At 36.9% G+C, this 14263-nt stretch overlaps 1 protein-coding gene across 1 annotated transcript; it reads left to right on the top strand.

Annotated features, from left to right (window-relative positions):
* The first annotated feature begins 3639 nt into the window (after positions 1 to 3639).
* LOC135206750 (peroxiredoxin-5, mitochondrial-like) lies at positions 3640 to 11385 on the top strand. Its single transcript, XM_064238242.1, is given in 5 exon segments — positions 3640 to 3720; positions 3722 to 3760; positions 5662 to 5796; positions 6593 to 6724; positions 8878 to 11385. Coding segments are annotated over 5 exon segments (570 nt in total). The 5' UTR covers positions 3640 to 3654; the 3' UTR covers positions 9076 to 11385.
* The last annotated feature ends 2878 nt before the right edge of the window (positions 11386 to 14263 follow it).

Genomic DNA, 14263 nt, shown 5'->3' with positions numbered 1-14263 from the left:
GCATGAGAAAAGCAGAGCAGAAGAAGATGGATGTGGCAGAAATGAGAATGCTTAGGTGGATGTCTGGGGTAACAAGAGTGGATAGGATCAGAAATGACTACATAAGGGGGTCAACTAAGGTGGTGGAAGTATCAAAGAAAGTGCAGGAGGGGAGGCTGAGATGGTATGGACACCTGTTGAGGAGAGATGAGGACCACGCTGGGAGACATACTATGGGGGTGGAGGTGCAAGGAAGAAGAAAAAGAGGGAGACCAAGAAAGAGATGGAAGGACTGTGTGAGAGGAGACTTAAATGAGAAGGGAATTGATGAGGCAGAAGCACAAGATAGAAATAGATGGAAACGGCTCATCCGAAACGGCGACCCCATATAAAAATGGGAACAAGCTGGGAAGAAGAAGAAGAAGAGTAGGTAGTTAAGTCCATCTTCCTGATGTTTAGTGTAGGTAATTCTACAGAATAGTTCCGCACGCACTGCAAGGAACGTAAAAGCGGATACGGCACCCACTAGGGATTGGGGAGTCCAATGTATTTCGGCCCGCCTTAGTACTGGCCCCCGGGGGTTAGGGTAAAAAACCGCATGGTACAGGGGTGGACCATGTACGATCAATGTGTACAACCCCAAAAAAAGTACATTATAACGCGTCCTGACATCAGAGATGGGCATCAGATGCGACTTGTTGTTGGTGAGAAACGGAGCTAAAGACCTCTACTCCGGTGTCAGGACGCATTATAATGTACTTTTCTTGGGGTTGTACACATTGATCGTACATGGTTTACTCCTGTACCATGCGGTTTTTTACCCTAATTACAGTCGTCCGAATAAATAGGCTATTACATAAATTCTTGTTCAGGAGGTAAAACTGCATAGAAAACCACAACTGCCATAGTCTAGGCCGCCGCGGAATAGTACTGTAGCTCTACCTTAGTGTAACTTAGAGGAGGGGGGTCAAGGCAGGGGGGTGGAACTCCTCCCATCCCCAAAATTCCCGGGTCACAGCATGGAGTTCTAAGTCAGGTTAGGAAGATTAGGTCAGGTTATATTAGGCTAAAACATGTCATTGTGTTTGTAGTTCTCAACTACTGTCAGTATCACTGCCACCGGTAAAACTTTACCTATAGCTACTTAGCCTAGCTGTGAGGTACTATACTAGTAGCTAGGTAGTAGGTTAGGTAAGTAGGATCATCTAGGACACAAACTTACATTTAACGTAGGTAGTTTTAGCCTAAGACAGACTCAGTTAAGTAACCTAACAATTAAATTTTTGTTCTTTACCTTATAAACCGATACACTGCATGTAAAAACATGGATATCCTCAGTCAAATGAAAATATTCGCAATCAACTTCCACGTAACATTTTCAAGTTATGAAGTTCACGTTCCCTGGGTACTTGTGGGCGAATCAGCTTCACTGTTAGCACGTAGATATCTAATCTTGTTTTAGTAAATGTTGAAACAAAGTAGAAGAAGACTATTTCAGTTATATTCTATCATTACAAAACTAACTATACTCATAATATCCACACATAATATGCAAATACATGAAAAATAAATGTATTACTTACAATTTTGTTACCATTCTCCATTGCTTTTGTAGATAACTTGAGACACATACGAAAGCGCCCCTTGTTTATATTCTATCAGCTGATTTTTACGCAGGCGCATAATAATAACAAACATAGTTGCCAACTTTTTCTTGGCAAAAATAAATTAGCAATTCAGCAACAGAAGGCAAGGGAACTTCAATAATTACGGTGACAGTAAATAAAACTGACTCTCCCCGTATGACTATATTTACGTTCTATTATGTATAGTATTTTAGGATCCGCATAGACGTGTGGTTCACACGATTTTCAGTGCAGTAAATAATAACTTTCAATTTGAAATTTCGGTTTTGTGGTCGATACATTCCATAAGAATTTATTGCTTAGAAAATTATCCAGGTACCTAAAGGTCCTTGCAAGATTTGCTTATAAGACCATAAGTATGGTTGGAAAGTAAGGTCATATCCATGGATAATTTACTACTTAATCAAGTGTGTGCAACGAGAATCGTAAAAGTCTGTGGGCGTTGAGTTCTTACAGTTAAAAAAATGGTCTAGACTACATTAAAATTAAGAATATTCTTAAGTCTTTGCTTCACGGTTCCTAGCAGCACACTCTACAAATGCTTTGGAGTATCATATTTCATTAATTTATTTTGAATTCCATTTGCCTTGGAATTAAATCATTAACTTTTTCACTTAGCAAATAATTCAGGCAAACCATTGCTGTGACTGTTACTAGTCTAATCTTGGGTTTCATGATTATTTCTTTTAATGAATGCCAAGTTTCTCGTGATAATGTTCTATTTTCGCTATATTTCATTTTTTATCTGATATTCAGGTGTTCATTATCATTTAGTAATACTCCAACGTTCCTCACTCTTTTTGTTATCTGTTGTACATTTTTTATTGTTTTGAAACATCTTTCATATAATTTATTTTCAATCATTTTCTGGTGATCTGTTGCTTGCTGTCCTTTATATGTTACTTGTTTTGGTTATGACTTTAGTAATGTTCATTGACATAAAGAAATGAGAGTCGTCCACGGAAAACTGAATGATACTACATGATTTTTTTCTTTACCTTATTTTGGTTTTAGGTATACAGCCCTCCACACGCAGGGATGATTCCTCTATGGCGGACCCTTGTACATTTTCAAAATAAGATGCTTCTTATATTTTATAATTGTGTTTTCGTGTTTTCCCGTCAGTATCAAAGCTCCTGCAGATTAGGAGTCTTTAGTTCTTTTTTCAAATTTGCTTCTTGTATGATCTTCACTTCAGGCAGCATCCTATTGTATATCTAGGTGCACAATGTACAAATGCTCTCTCGCCTGACTTATAATTTGTTCTGGGTTCAAGTAGCCTCTAGTCTAGAGCTTCACTTGCATGCCTCACTTTAATATTCATTTTAGGTCTAAAGAAGCTTAAACAGTTTCTCAGGCGAGTTGGTTTACCATAGTGATTTAAAGACCGTAAGAAGTATTTTATTCTCTATTCTTGCTTTTACTGGGAGCCAATGTAGCTCAATTAGTGCTGGGGTTATCCTATTACGGGAACGTAGTTTGTTTTTATTATTATAATCTGGCGGCTCTATTTTGCACTCCTTGCAATTTTGTTAGTAGGTAGTTGGGGAGACCGTATTCTATAACGTTGCAGCAGTCAAGCCTCGTAAGTATTTGGTAGTAAATTGCTGTTTTCAGAGTATCTTTGTTTAGGTATTTTCTAATAATTGCAATGTTTCTAATTACTAATGTTAAGTCTATGACAATTTCTTGCAGTAATCATATTGAGTTTACCAATTTTATATACGATTATTTTATGATTTTCATGAACCTCGGGTTCCCACGAGATGCATGGCTTAACCGACAGAACTTGCAGGCGAATGTAAAACCTACATAGTTTGTTTACAATAACCCGTAAGGGTTTAGTTAGTGCTTGCAAGTGTTGAAGTTATCTTACCAATGACATTTTAGCAGCGAATAAATGTTGTTTGCCTTCTTCTCCTTCAGTTCTGCTCAAGGCACACAAGAACTATTGTTCTCGACCTTGACCTTCAGTCTTGCTTCCTTGCAATGGTCTTCAGCAACACGACTTGGTAACACTGCATCAACAATGGCGACCGTGCTCAGTGTAAAACTTACGCAAGGAGTTTCGAGGTTTTGTACCAAGTCTCGTTTTGGGGGTATTTACAGCTCTCAGTCGAACCATGTCAATAAAGGTCAGTGATAGAAATATTTATGTTTTATGGTATGAAATTAAGCAGACGGTCCTGAATGCACTTTTAAGTGTACTAACGATAAAAGGTTAGTTTATACCTAGGTACTAGCCAGTATCCTGGCGAAGGCTAAGCGAATCTCCTACCTGCTAGGCCAGGCCTATGTATGCACCTCCGGTTGAGTGTAGTCTACCGGCGATTGAATGTCCCAAGTTTAGTTAGGTGTTCATAATTGTCAGGAATACTACTTAGATAGCCAAAAATGCTCGGGTTAGGCCTACCTACCTAGGTATAGCTAGGTAGACTGGGACTACCGTGGTTTACCGACTGCAGCCGCGTCTGTGTAGGTACTACTAGCCTAGTTAGGTAGCCCTGTATATATTAGGTAGTAGTAGGTAGGTACCTACGCAAATATAATAAATGAAACTCTACATAGGCAAAATTATTATCAATACCTACTAGTAGCTAGGTAACATGGGTTTTTAAACTGCCTTTGATGTGATGCTGAGAAATTTGAATGTTCATTTCTATCGCAAATGCTGGGATAATTCACTTCAACAACCTCTGTCAAGTATAGGGGACCAATAAGGGAAATGAAGGTTTTATGATGATGTATAACATAGGGCTAGGTAGTAAATGAGTAAACCTCAGGGATAGGCTATCCATTAAACGAAAGTAGCCATTTTTAATCAAACCTGATCTAGCCTACTCCGATGTGTCTTAGGTATCTAGAAGGGCTTTGCTTTTTTCCCTAAGATCCCCCATAGGGGGGTAGTGTCATCAGTGCACCTCATTCAGTGGAATGTAGCATTACTTAAGGTTCTTTGCAGCATCCCTTTGGCCCCTAGCTGTAACTACTTTCATTCCTTTTACTGTATCTCCGTTTATATTCTCTTACTTCCATCTTACTGTCCACGCTCTCCTAACAATCATTTCATTGTGCAACTGCGAGGTTTTCTTCCTGATACACCTTTCAAACCTTTTACTGTCGGCTTCCATTTCAGCTGAATGGCCTTAGTTGCCCCAGTGCTTGGCATAAAGCCAAAATTCTATGTAAATCAAATCTTCCCCAGATCTTCTAACTTAACTTGTCTCCAGAGGTGTCGGTTTTCAGTGGGACAATCTCGCTCTCTCTTTTGGGTGGAAGGGTTAGAAGTACTTATGTATATACCTTTAAGGATACAGATGTTGAGATGACTTTGAAATGATAGGTATATTAATATAATGTCAAAAGTTAATACAATTAATTAATAATAATTATAATAACTGTAAATTTGATGTAGGATGTTATTTAAGGTATACATTTGGTATTTGAACTTTCAAGAAAGGCAGTTATACTCAAGCATTTTGAGACAGGGGGGGTGGTTAAGTATTTGCAGATTTTATCCATTTGCAGGGGTCTGGTAAACATCCCCCACGAATACGGGGGTCTACTGTATTAAAGACTCTGATTTGTGTACTTATGGATACTTATGGATAATATGAATTACTTTTTAAAAATTGAATGCATTTTGTTGTATTCTGAGAAAAAAAAAATTATATGTAGTCTGTGAAATGTCTACTGATTGTAAAAAACCTATGGGTTTTGACTTTGTTTTGTAAATAAAAATTAATGGATTTTGTGTGTCTTATAAAAAAAAAATAGTGGATTTTGACATGCCCAGTATATAAACAGATGTCCCCACTTTCTCTGTGGTAGGCAGAATGTATGCATTTTTGTATTTATATTCATGGACTGTCACTGTAATATACATTTCTACAACAAGCAACTCTGTACGCCCCATTTTTTATTGAAAGTTAAGATAGAGGATATATTCACATAATACTAAATAATTTTTTACTGAATTCCATGTCATTTTATATTGCATGTCTGTGTACTGTGTAACGTATTTGAATTTTTATAGGTTGGAGACGAGATTCCTAGTGTAGATGTGTATGAAGAGACCCCTGCCAATGCTGTCAACCTTCGGGATGTATCAGCAGGACGTAAAATCTTAATATTTGCTGTACCTGGAGCCTTCACTCCTGGGTGTTCGAAGGTATATCTCTAGTTTTCTGAAGATTCCTAACTTATAAATCACAATAGCTTTTGAGTAGGGCTAATCTTAGGGATCCCATATTTTTCCTTTTCTATTTATTTTTTTAAGTGACCAAGTTAAATTGTAATAAATTTATGTATCGTACTAAGTTCAGCAGTCAAATACAGTTAGGGAGTTAATTTTCCAACTCTATCAATAGGCCATGTTATTTCCCATTTATTTTCCAACTCCATCAATAGACCATGTTATTTCCTGTTTATTTTCCAATTCCATCAATAGGCCATGTTATTTCCTGTTTATTTTCCAATTCCATCAATAGGCCATGTTATTTCCTGTTTATTTTCCAATTCCATCAATAGGCCATGTTATTTCCCAATATATTATGAAGAGCAAGGGGAGTACTGTAGTTGTTATGCATATGCACTAAATGATTGACAAGATAGTTGAAAACAAATCAGGGGAAGTTGCCAGTTGATGTTTGCCATCGCTTCCAGTTTCAAATTCTTTTGTTTCTAGGCAAAAGCATTTTTAGTTAGGAATTTCATTGTGAGGATCAAGATTAATAAATAATAAATGACTGCTATGTCTACTTTGGGATTTTTTTTTTTTTTATATCATGAAAATACAGTACTTATGAATACTGTTAAACTTATGCTTCACCAAACTCAATAAATACCTGTTGTGGTAATAGGTTTGTAATGAATTACTGTACCAGTGCGTAATGAAATAAAAATGTGTAAACATATATACTAATCCCTGATAAAATATGTTGTATATGTTAGTAACATTCTTTCAGACTCACTTACCTGGGTACATTAAACAAGCAGACGAACTGAAATCCAAAGGCATCACAGAAATAGTTTGTGTTTCTGTAAATGATCCCTTTGTTATGACTGCATGGGGTGAAAATCACAAAGTATCTAATAAGGTAAGAGTATGTCTTTGATACTTGCATTCATTGTATGTAGGCTTTATGTGTGTTCTTACAAACCATTATCTTTAACATAGTAGTCTTAGCACCACCATGGAAAATTTGTTGAAGCTTGGTAATGAGATAGTAAATTGATGGCAGGGTATTGCCAACTCACTTGCTATAACCAAGCTTTTTTTTTTTTTTTTTACCACCAGCTTGTGCAGACATCTTGTCCATTCTCACTGACCTTTGGATTGAAGTATATTTGAAGTATTTTCTTTCTTGATGTGTTTATTTTGGATTATGAGTTTTATTACTCACTGTGAATGTTTTTTCAGTATAAAAGTAAGGGTACGTCTTAAGAATGTATACACTGTTTGATACTTTATGTAGTTCTTGTCTGTATGCCCCCACTGGCACTGTTCCATTTGCAGGGGTAGGGTCTGTTACTAAGCTTCAGTGACTGGTCTCAGGACTGGTTGGTATATCCAAGAAAAATAAAAATTATCTTTGAAATTTGGTACATCTGTGTAGCACAATATATTACATATATGGTAGTTTTATAAAAGTAACATTCCAAGTAATTACTAAGCTATTATTTTCACTCGCTCAGCAGCTAAAATTTTGAAATTAGTGGCCATAATATCAGTGAAACACACACACACTAAACACAAGCGAAACGGGCAATGAACCGGATAAAGGCCAAGAGAGGCTAACACGACTCTCGCCCAGGCAGTCAAAGAAAAGACTTGACGCGTTTTAGGTGAATGGTCTTCGACCATTCTTCACCCGATCTATGCATGCGTTGCCAGATATCACAAGATTCCTTGCTTTCATCTGTTTTTTAACCAGATCCAGCTAGGCGCTAGAAATGATCCTATTGTTAAGACCTCAGGTTTGTAGCTATGAAAAATACAAATTGTCTTAGAAAATTTGTCATTTCGTGTTATTTTGTTTCGGGTAGGTGACTTACCCCGCACAATTTTTGGGGAAAGATAGGAACAACTTAGCTAAGAGCTTCAAGTTGTCTGCTGGCTAATGGCTGTAGACCAGTTATGTTGGAATTTGTTACTTTTTCAATTGTCCATTTTGTTAACTGGTGAAGTATTCTTGTATTGGTAGCCTTTCAGCACACTTAGATAGTGTTAGGTTTCTTTGTGAGACCCTTATTAACTGAATTAACAACTTTTTCCTCAGTTGTGACTTATTAGTTGACTAGTTTTTTTTGTTATCACAATGTCAGACTCTAGTTCAACTAGCTTTAGGTATTGCAGCAAAGGCTGCAGTTAGCGACTTACTAAAGAATCCAATGACTCACGTACGCTGTGCACAGACAGGTGTGCTCAGTTGATTGAGATGTCAGGATTTCAGATGAGGGGCAGTAAAAAGTGGAAGACTTTGAGGTCATGTTTGAATAAACTGGCTAGAGACAAAAAGAGGACAGCAACTGGTTCCCAGACCTTCTTGAACTACTGGCAGAATTTCCAAGATTGTTACCTTAAAGGCTTCTTCTACTCAAACAGCCTCACTTTATGCATTTCCATCAGGGATTGTCTACTCTGGCCCTTACAGGTTACAAACTATCAGGAAGCTCCTTAGAAAGAAAGGGTTTTCAAGATCAGCTTAGGAGGCTATTGCCAAGTATAGGCGGCAATCCTCCGACTGAGTCTTATCAGGTCAAGTGGGCAATATCTCGGTCCTGATGCTGAAGGCACAGTATCTTCTCTACTGAGACATCTGTAGTGGAAATATCAGATTTTCTGCAATATTTGAAAACTTCTAGGAGCCTGTCTACTTCTACTATCAAAGGTTATAAGGCCATGTGAAGCTCTGTCTTCTGACACAAGGTAGTAGACCTTTCCTCAAATCAGGATGTGTCAGACCTCATTAGGTCTTTTGACACCAAGAAACAGGAGGAGGCAGTAGTAGTCCCATGGAACTTGGATGTAGTTTTACCCTGAGAAATGTGTCATTATCTTTTTTTAAGTCCAGTGTTGCAGCTATTTTGACAAAAATGCTACCTTCAGAATCTAATACAAAACTTTACCTACACCTTTGTAATTACTTTGTGCATGCATTATCAAGATATTTTTTCCCTCTCTCTCTTTGTTGTTTTGTTATAAACCATCAGATCAGTATTTCATCAGTTATTTTATTTTTACCCACAGATTCGAATGTTAGCTGATACCAATGCAGAGTTCACAAAATCCCTTGGACTGGAACAAGATTTAGCAGTTCTTGGTGGACTGAGATCAAAGCGGTATTCTATGATTGTTGAAGATGGCAAGGTGACACAGCTGAATGTGGAACCTGATGGAAAGGGTCTTACTTGTTCATTAGCTGAAAACATGCTTGCAAAGCTGTAAAGTTAATGCTAGTACTATTTAGAAAGACAATATGTTTACTGATGGTACATAGGCACCCATTATGTATATTACTTTAGATTTTCAGGGTATGCATATATGATATAGGAACTACTTGTGGAAGTGTCTTAAAAGTACTATAGCAGGTCTGTAACATAAATTTCATTGTTGTTATTTTAGCTCCATTTATAGAATATCTGCTGGCTCAACTAAATATGTACAGACAACCCTCACCATTGATAGGTTCATGATTTGTCATGTGCAACCCTTTAAATAATGACACTATTGATAACTTCATTTATAATGACAATTATATACTGATGTATAGGTAGAAGTGAAAGACATGTAAAAGTCATTGCATTATAACTTTTAATGTTTTGCTTCTTGTCAGATAAAGGATAAGAAAAGACATAATTGTGAAGAATACATGCTGGAATGTTAGTGTACTAATATAACTGAGTTGCATGAGTAAGAATGTTTTATATGAAAACATGGAAAATGATAAATTTAAGGTATAGCTACTCTCTACTACTAAAGAAATATATATATAATTCTACTTGCTTATTGACCAGCAAATGTCCCCAGAGTAAAATGTTTCAGCATGCTTCTCATAGCTACTTTGTTCCAGCCAATGCTTGCATAACTTTGACCAATCAGTGCCCTGCAGACCATAAAATTAGAAACTATTGATCAGAACTGAAAAGGTGACAATGATTAGTCACTGGGGAATTTCATAAAAGACATTAGACATAATGCAAGTGAGCACGGTACAATTGCATTTTTTTTGGTGTGACAGAGAATGCAAATCATCGAACTGCTGCCATGTAGAAAAGAAACTAAGTAGTGATCTTTGCAGTACTAATTCACAAAGATACTAAAACAGAACACATTAACAAATAAAAGATCCAACTAATTTTAATTTGAGTAAGCTTGTAGGGTAGGGGTTGTGAATTCTAGAACTAAGCTATTGAGAAATTTCTGCCACTATTTTTCTTCTCTACTGGTGAAGTTTCTTTGAGGATATACTACTTTTTAACAACAATGGTTTAACATTTACTGGCATTTAGCATTACCATCACATTCCCTCTCACCCAAAGCTAACTAACTAACTTTAAAAAACACCCCAATGTATCACTTGCCTTGCAGCAGAATGTAAATTTCTCACGCTCATAAATTCATTATACCTTGTATCTTGCACCCTTCATCATTGTAGTACTTTATTTCAAAATTTCTTGCATTATCATTTGTAAACAATTTTGTGTCACTGCTGTTATAGTTATACTATTGTAACTATTGCCTTTTTCTTCCCTACTGATTGTTCTAGACTTTGAATACTAAAGAGGAAAAAGAATTGCATTGTGTAGTATCTTTTACACATCTATGTTGATTTTGAGGGGAAGAGAGTGTGCATTATAGTCTACCCATCAAATTATGTTGACAAAGGAAAATGAATCTGTCAAGTGTTGTAAATATTATTATTGTAATCTGTACTGTGTTATAATTATTTTTAATGGACAATCAGGTGGGAAGAGCCATACAGAAACATGTGAAAGACAGAAGGCAATATTGCTTCAAGTCACAGGAATGGTGCAAAGAATCTGTAATATGCTCGCAAGTTTAAAGTTTACTATGGAGGGCTTACTAGAGACACAGCACCCTCCTCATAGGCTGCTATTTTGTTCATTATGACATGAATTGCTCTTTTAAAGCAAAATTTTTGACCTTATGCATAATAAGTACTATGCAATGTAACAGAGTTGGACCAGACATGAACACAGGGATATTATAATTACTCTAACACCACTGAGTTGCATTTTTATGACTCCTAGGGCTCTCCTAAGTACTGTAAGTAAAGTTAAGAGTCCGAGGTCTAAGTTGGAAGAGATTAGAGGAATGAATAGTTAAAAAATTCCATTTGGGAGTCTGGGATGTTTCAGAATTTTGCAATGCTCTACAGTGCACTTCTCAAAGCACTCTGTGGAAAGTACTGATAACCTCTGGTGGGGAGCACTTGGTAATGAGAATGTAAAAACCTGTCTGCTTAATATCATTTTTCTTTCCCTGCTGAACTTGGCAGCTCAGTGAGAGTATAATTGAGAAAAAGTGGTTTGGTAAAATTAATATCTCTCATACTGTATCTAAAGCCTTTTCACTAACAAAAGATAATTTAGAATAAATTGAATACGAATAAAATGTTTAAATATTAATAGAAATAAGTTAATGTACAGTATTTTACTTAACAAAAGTTTTCACAGGGTTTTCTAAAGTTTAGTAACTATGATATGTGAGAATTTGAAATAAATTGCTACAAAATTCGCGTTTCATTTCACTGCTACAATCATATCTAATAGACAGCTGCTAAACCGCTTGTCAAGAGGGCCTTGTGCTCTAAACTGGTAGCCTTTACATTTATCTTTTACTGATATATATTTTACAGTACACATTACAAGTCCTTTTGGTTTTCCATCTTACAATTCTATTCCCTATTGAAATTTTAAACTTACATATAAGAGTTGGTAAGCCGTACCTCCTTGTTAGAGAAAACCAAATACCACTGGTATACATGTTTGTATTAGCATCTACAAAAGCAAATGTCTTACCTTGGCTCCATGATGTAATGACAAGTAATCCACGTTGTGACTGAGAAAATTCAAAATTAGTTTTACTTTGGTGCAGCTATTATTTTTAGTCCAAAAAAATATATATGATGATTTTGCTTCAATTCCCCACTGAGAATATATTTATTTGGATAAACTTCATTAAAGTAATCCCATGTTGTGCTTCTTTCAAGAAAAATGTGGTATTGTACTACCAAAGAACTTTGCCCCAACAAATTGGGTCTTGGAAGACAAGTTCACAGTAGTAATGAGGTCATCTAAATCAAATTGAGTGGTAGGGATGGAAAAACTAAAGCCAAATCCAGTACTACTATAGTAAATTTATTTTTAATAATCATTCAAGAATAAAAGCTGAAGAACCTTTGATATCAACAATAAGCCTCATGTAAATAGGATCTGTTGCCTGGTTTTGAATCTAATTATAATGTATCCATTTACATGCTCAAACATAGCAGTGAAACCTATTGCAAATTATTGGAACTTAATGCATGAAATAGCCAACCATTTCAGTAAAAGATTGTGATGAGACAAGGTTCCTATAAGACCAAATTGCAATGGTTCTTTGCCGTGTCCCTTCAGCCTCCTTTCATATTCTTTTTTCCATCTTACTTTCCAGTCTTTTGATGAGGAAAAGGCTAATTGGAGGGGTTGCTGTGGTAGTGTTTAACACTCGCCCCAGTTTTATACCGACACCTTTTATATAGGTGAGCGAGTCAGAAGCTTCTGACATGTCCAATTTAGCAGTTCTCTGGTATTATAGCAATATTTTACTAGAAATAGTGCTAAAGCAGACATATTTCACTAGGCGACACGGCTTCCTCGCCCAGAAATAGATTTTTCCTACGACAAAATCCCTTTTTTCATAGCATACCGGGGGAAGGCCTACACCCAACAAAGGACTTTTGAAGGCTGAAATAATAATGATGTGTGTACCTGTGAGAGTTTCTTCTCAGCCCTATATAACCTTTTATTCTCAGTTTTCCTTTCAGCACTGATTGACCTCATAGGTCATAGCACTTAGCCTTCGGCCAAAGTTGTACATTCTATTCTATTTTCTTCACACCAGTCTGAACTTACACATCCATGATGGTCTGGAGCACTACCTTAACCAATCCCATTCACGACAGAAAGAGGTTTCATTGCTTGGCAGATGAATCAGCAAAAATAAAACAATAAAAATAGTAAAATATCATCCAATCTAGTTTCAGCTGCATTAAGAAATGCCATTTTTGAATCCTTGAACTGTTTAAGAAGGTATGTACTACTAAATTTAGAAAGTTAATACAATGGAGAGCTACTGTAGCAATTGCTAAGGATAGAACATATGATCAGCTTTACAAAGGAGCTAGATACCAAGGAGGGGCAAGGAAAGATCTTTAAACTAGCACAAATGAGAAATAATAGTACCAAGGATATAACACACACAAGACAGATTAAGGATAAGGATGAACATGTACTGAGAAATGAGGCATAATGAGATGGGAAGAATAGTTTAATGGCCTTATTGAATGAAGAAAATGACAGATTTCTAAGAGGAGATGGCCACACAAATTGTGGACCAGCCACAGAAATAACAAAAGCTGAAGTTAGAGTGGCACTGGGAAAGATGAAAAATAGTAAAGCGGTGGAACCGGATGGCATACCTGCAGAAGCCTGGAAGGCTCTAGATGAGGAATAAATCGACGTATTGTGGCAGTTAATGAAAAAGATTATGGAAAGTGAGACGATACCCGAAAAATGGAGAGAGTATATTAACCCCAATATTCAAAGAGAAAGGGGGGCCATTCAGTGTTATGAAAATTATCGAGGAATAAAGCTCATGTCACATATACTGTAGGTATTTAAAAGAATTATGAATGAAAGATTACGGCAGCAAGTTTTCATCGGTAGACAGCAACTAAGATTCATGAAGGAGCTCAGTACTGTGGATGGTATTTTCGTTCTGAGACAAATTAGGGAAAAGTTCAGAGAGAAGCAAAAGGTCTTGCATATGGCCTTTATAGACCTTGAGAAGGCATAGGACAGAGTACCACGTCAGGAAATATGGAGATGTCTCAGGGAGAGATGAGTGATGGAGAAGTATGTCAGAATGATCAGGGAGATGTACAGAAATGTAAAGACCAGCGTCAGATCTACAGTTGGAAGAACAGAAAATTTCCAAGTTGGAGTCGGGCTACATCAGGGATCCGCTCTGAGCCCACTTCTGTTTTACATCGTCTTGGATGTGTTAACAGAGGATGTCAGGGAGGAGCCACCATGGTGTCTGCTCTATGCAGATGACAGTCTTGGTAACCGAGAACAGGGAAGAACTGGAGGGGAAGCTTGGAAGCTGGAGATATGCCTTGGAGAGTAGAGGTTTAAGGATAAGCAGGAAAAAGACAGAATATTTGACAACCGAATTGGATGTCAACCAGCGAACAACAATCAAATTAGGCGGAGGAAACATCAAAAGGGTCCATAAATTCAAGTACCTTGGCTCAGTGATTGCCAATGAGGGGAACATGGAAGAGGAGATTAACAACCGGGCAGAGTGCACAGGGCAGTGGTCAGACCAGCAATGACACATTGATTGG

This window comes from Macrobrachium nipponense, chromosome 31 (genome assembly GCF_015104395.2).
Source record: "Macrobrachium nipponense isolate FS-2020 chromosome 31, ASM1510439v2, whole genome shotgun sequence".
Taxonomy (NCBI): Eukaryota; Metazoa; Arthropoda; class Malacostraca; order Decapoda; family Palaemonidae; genus Macrobrachium; species Macrobrachium nipponense.
This window is presented reverse-complemented; position numbering and strand designations above follow the sequence as displayed.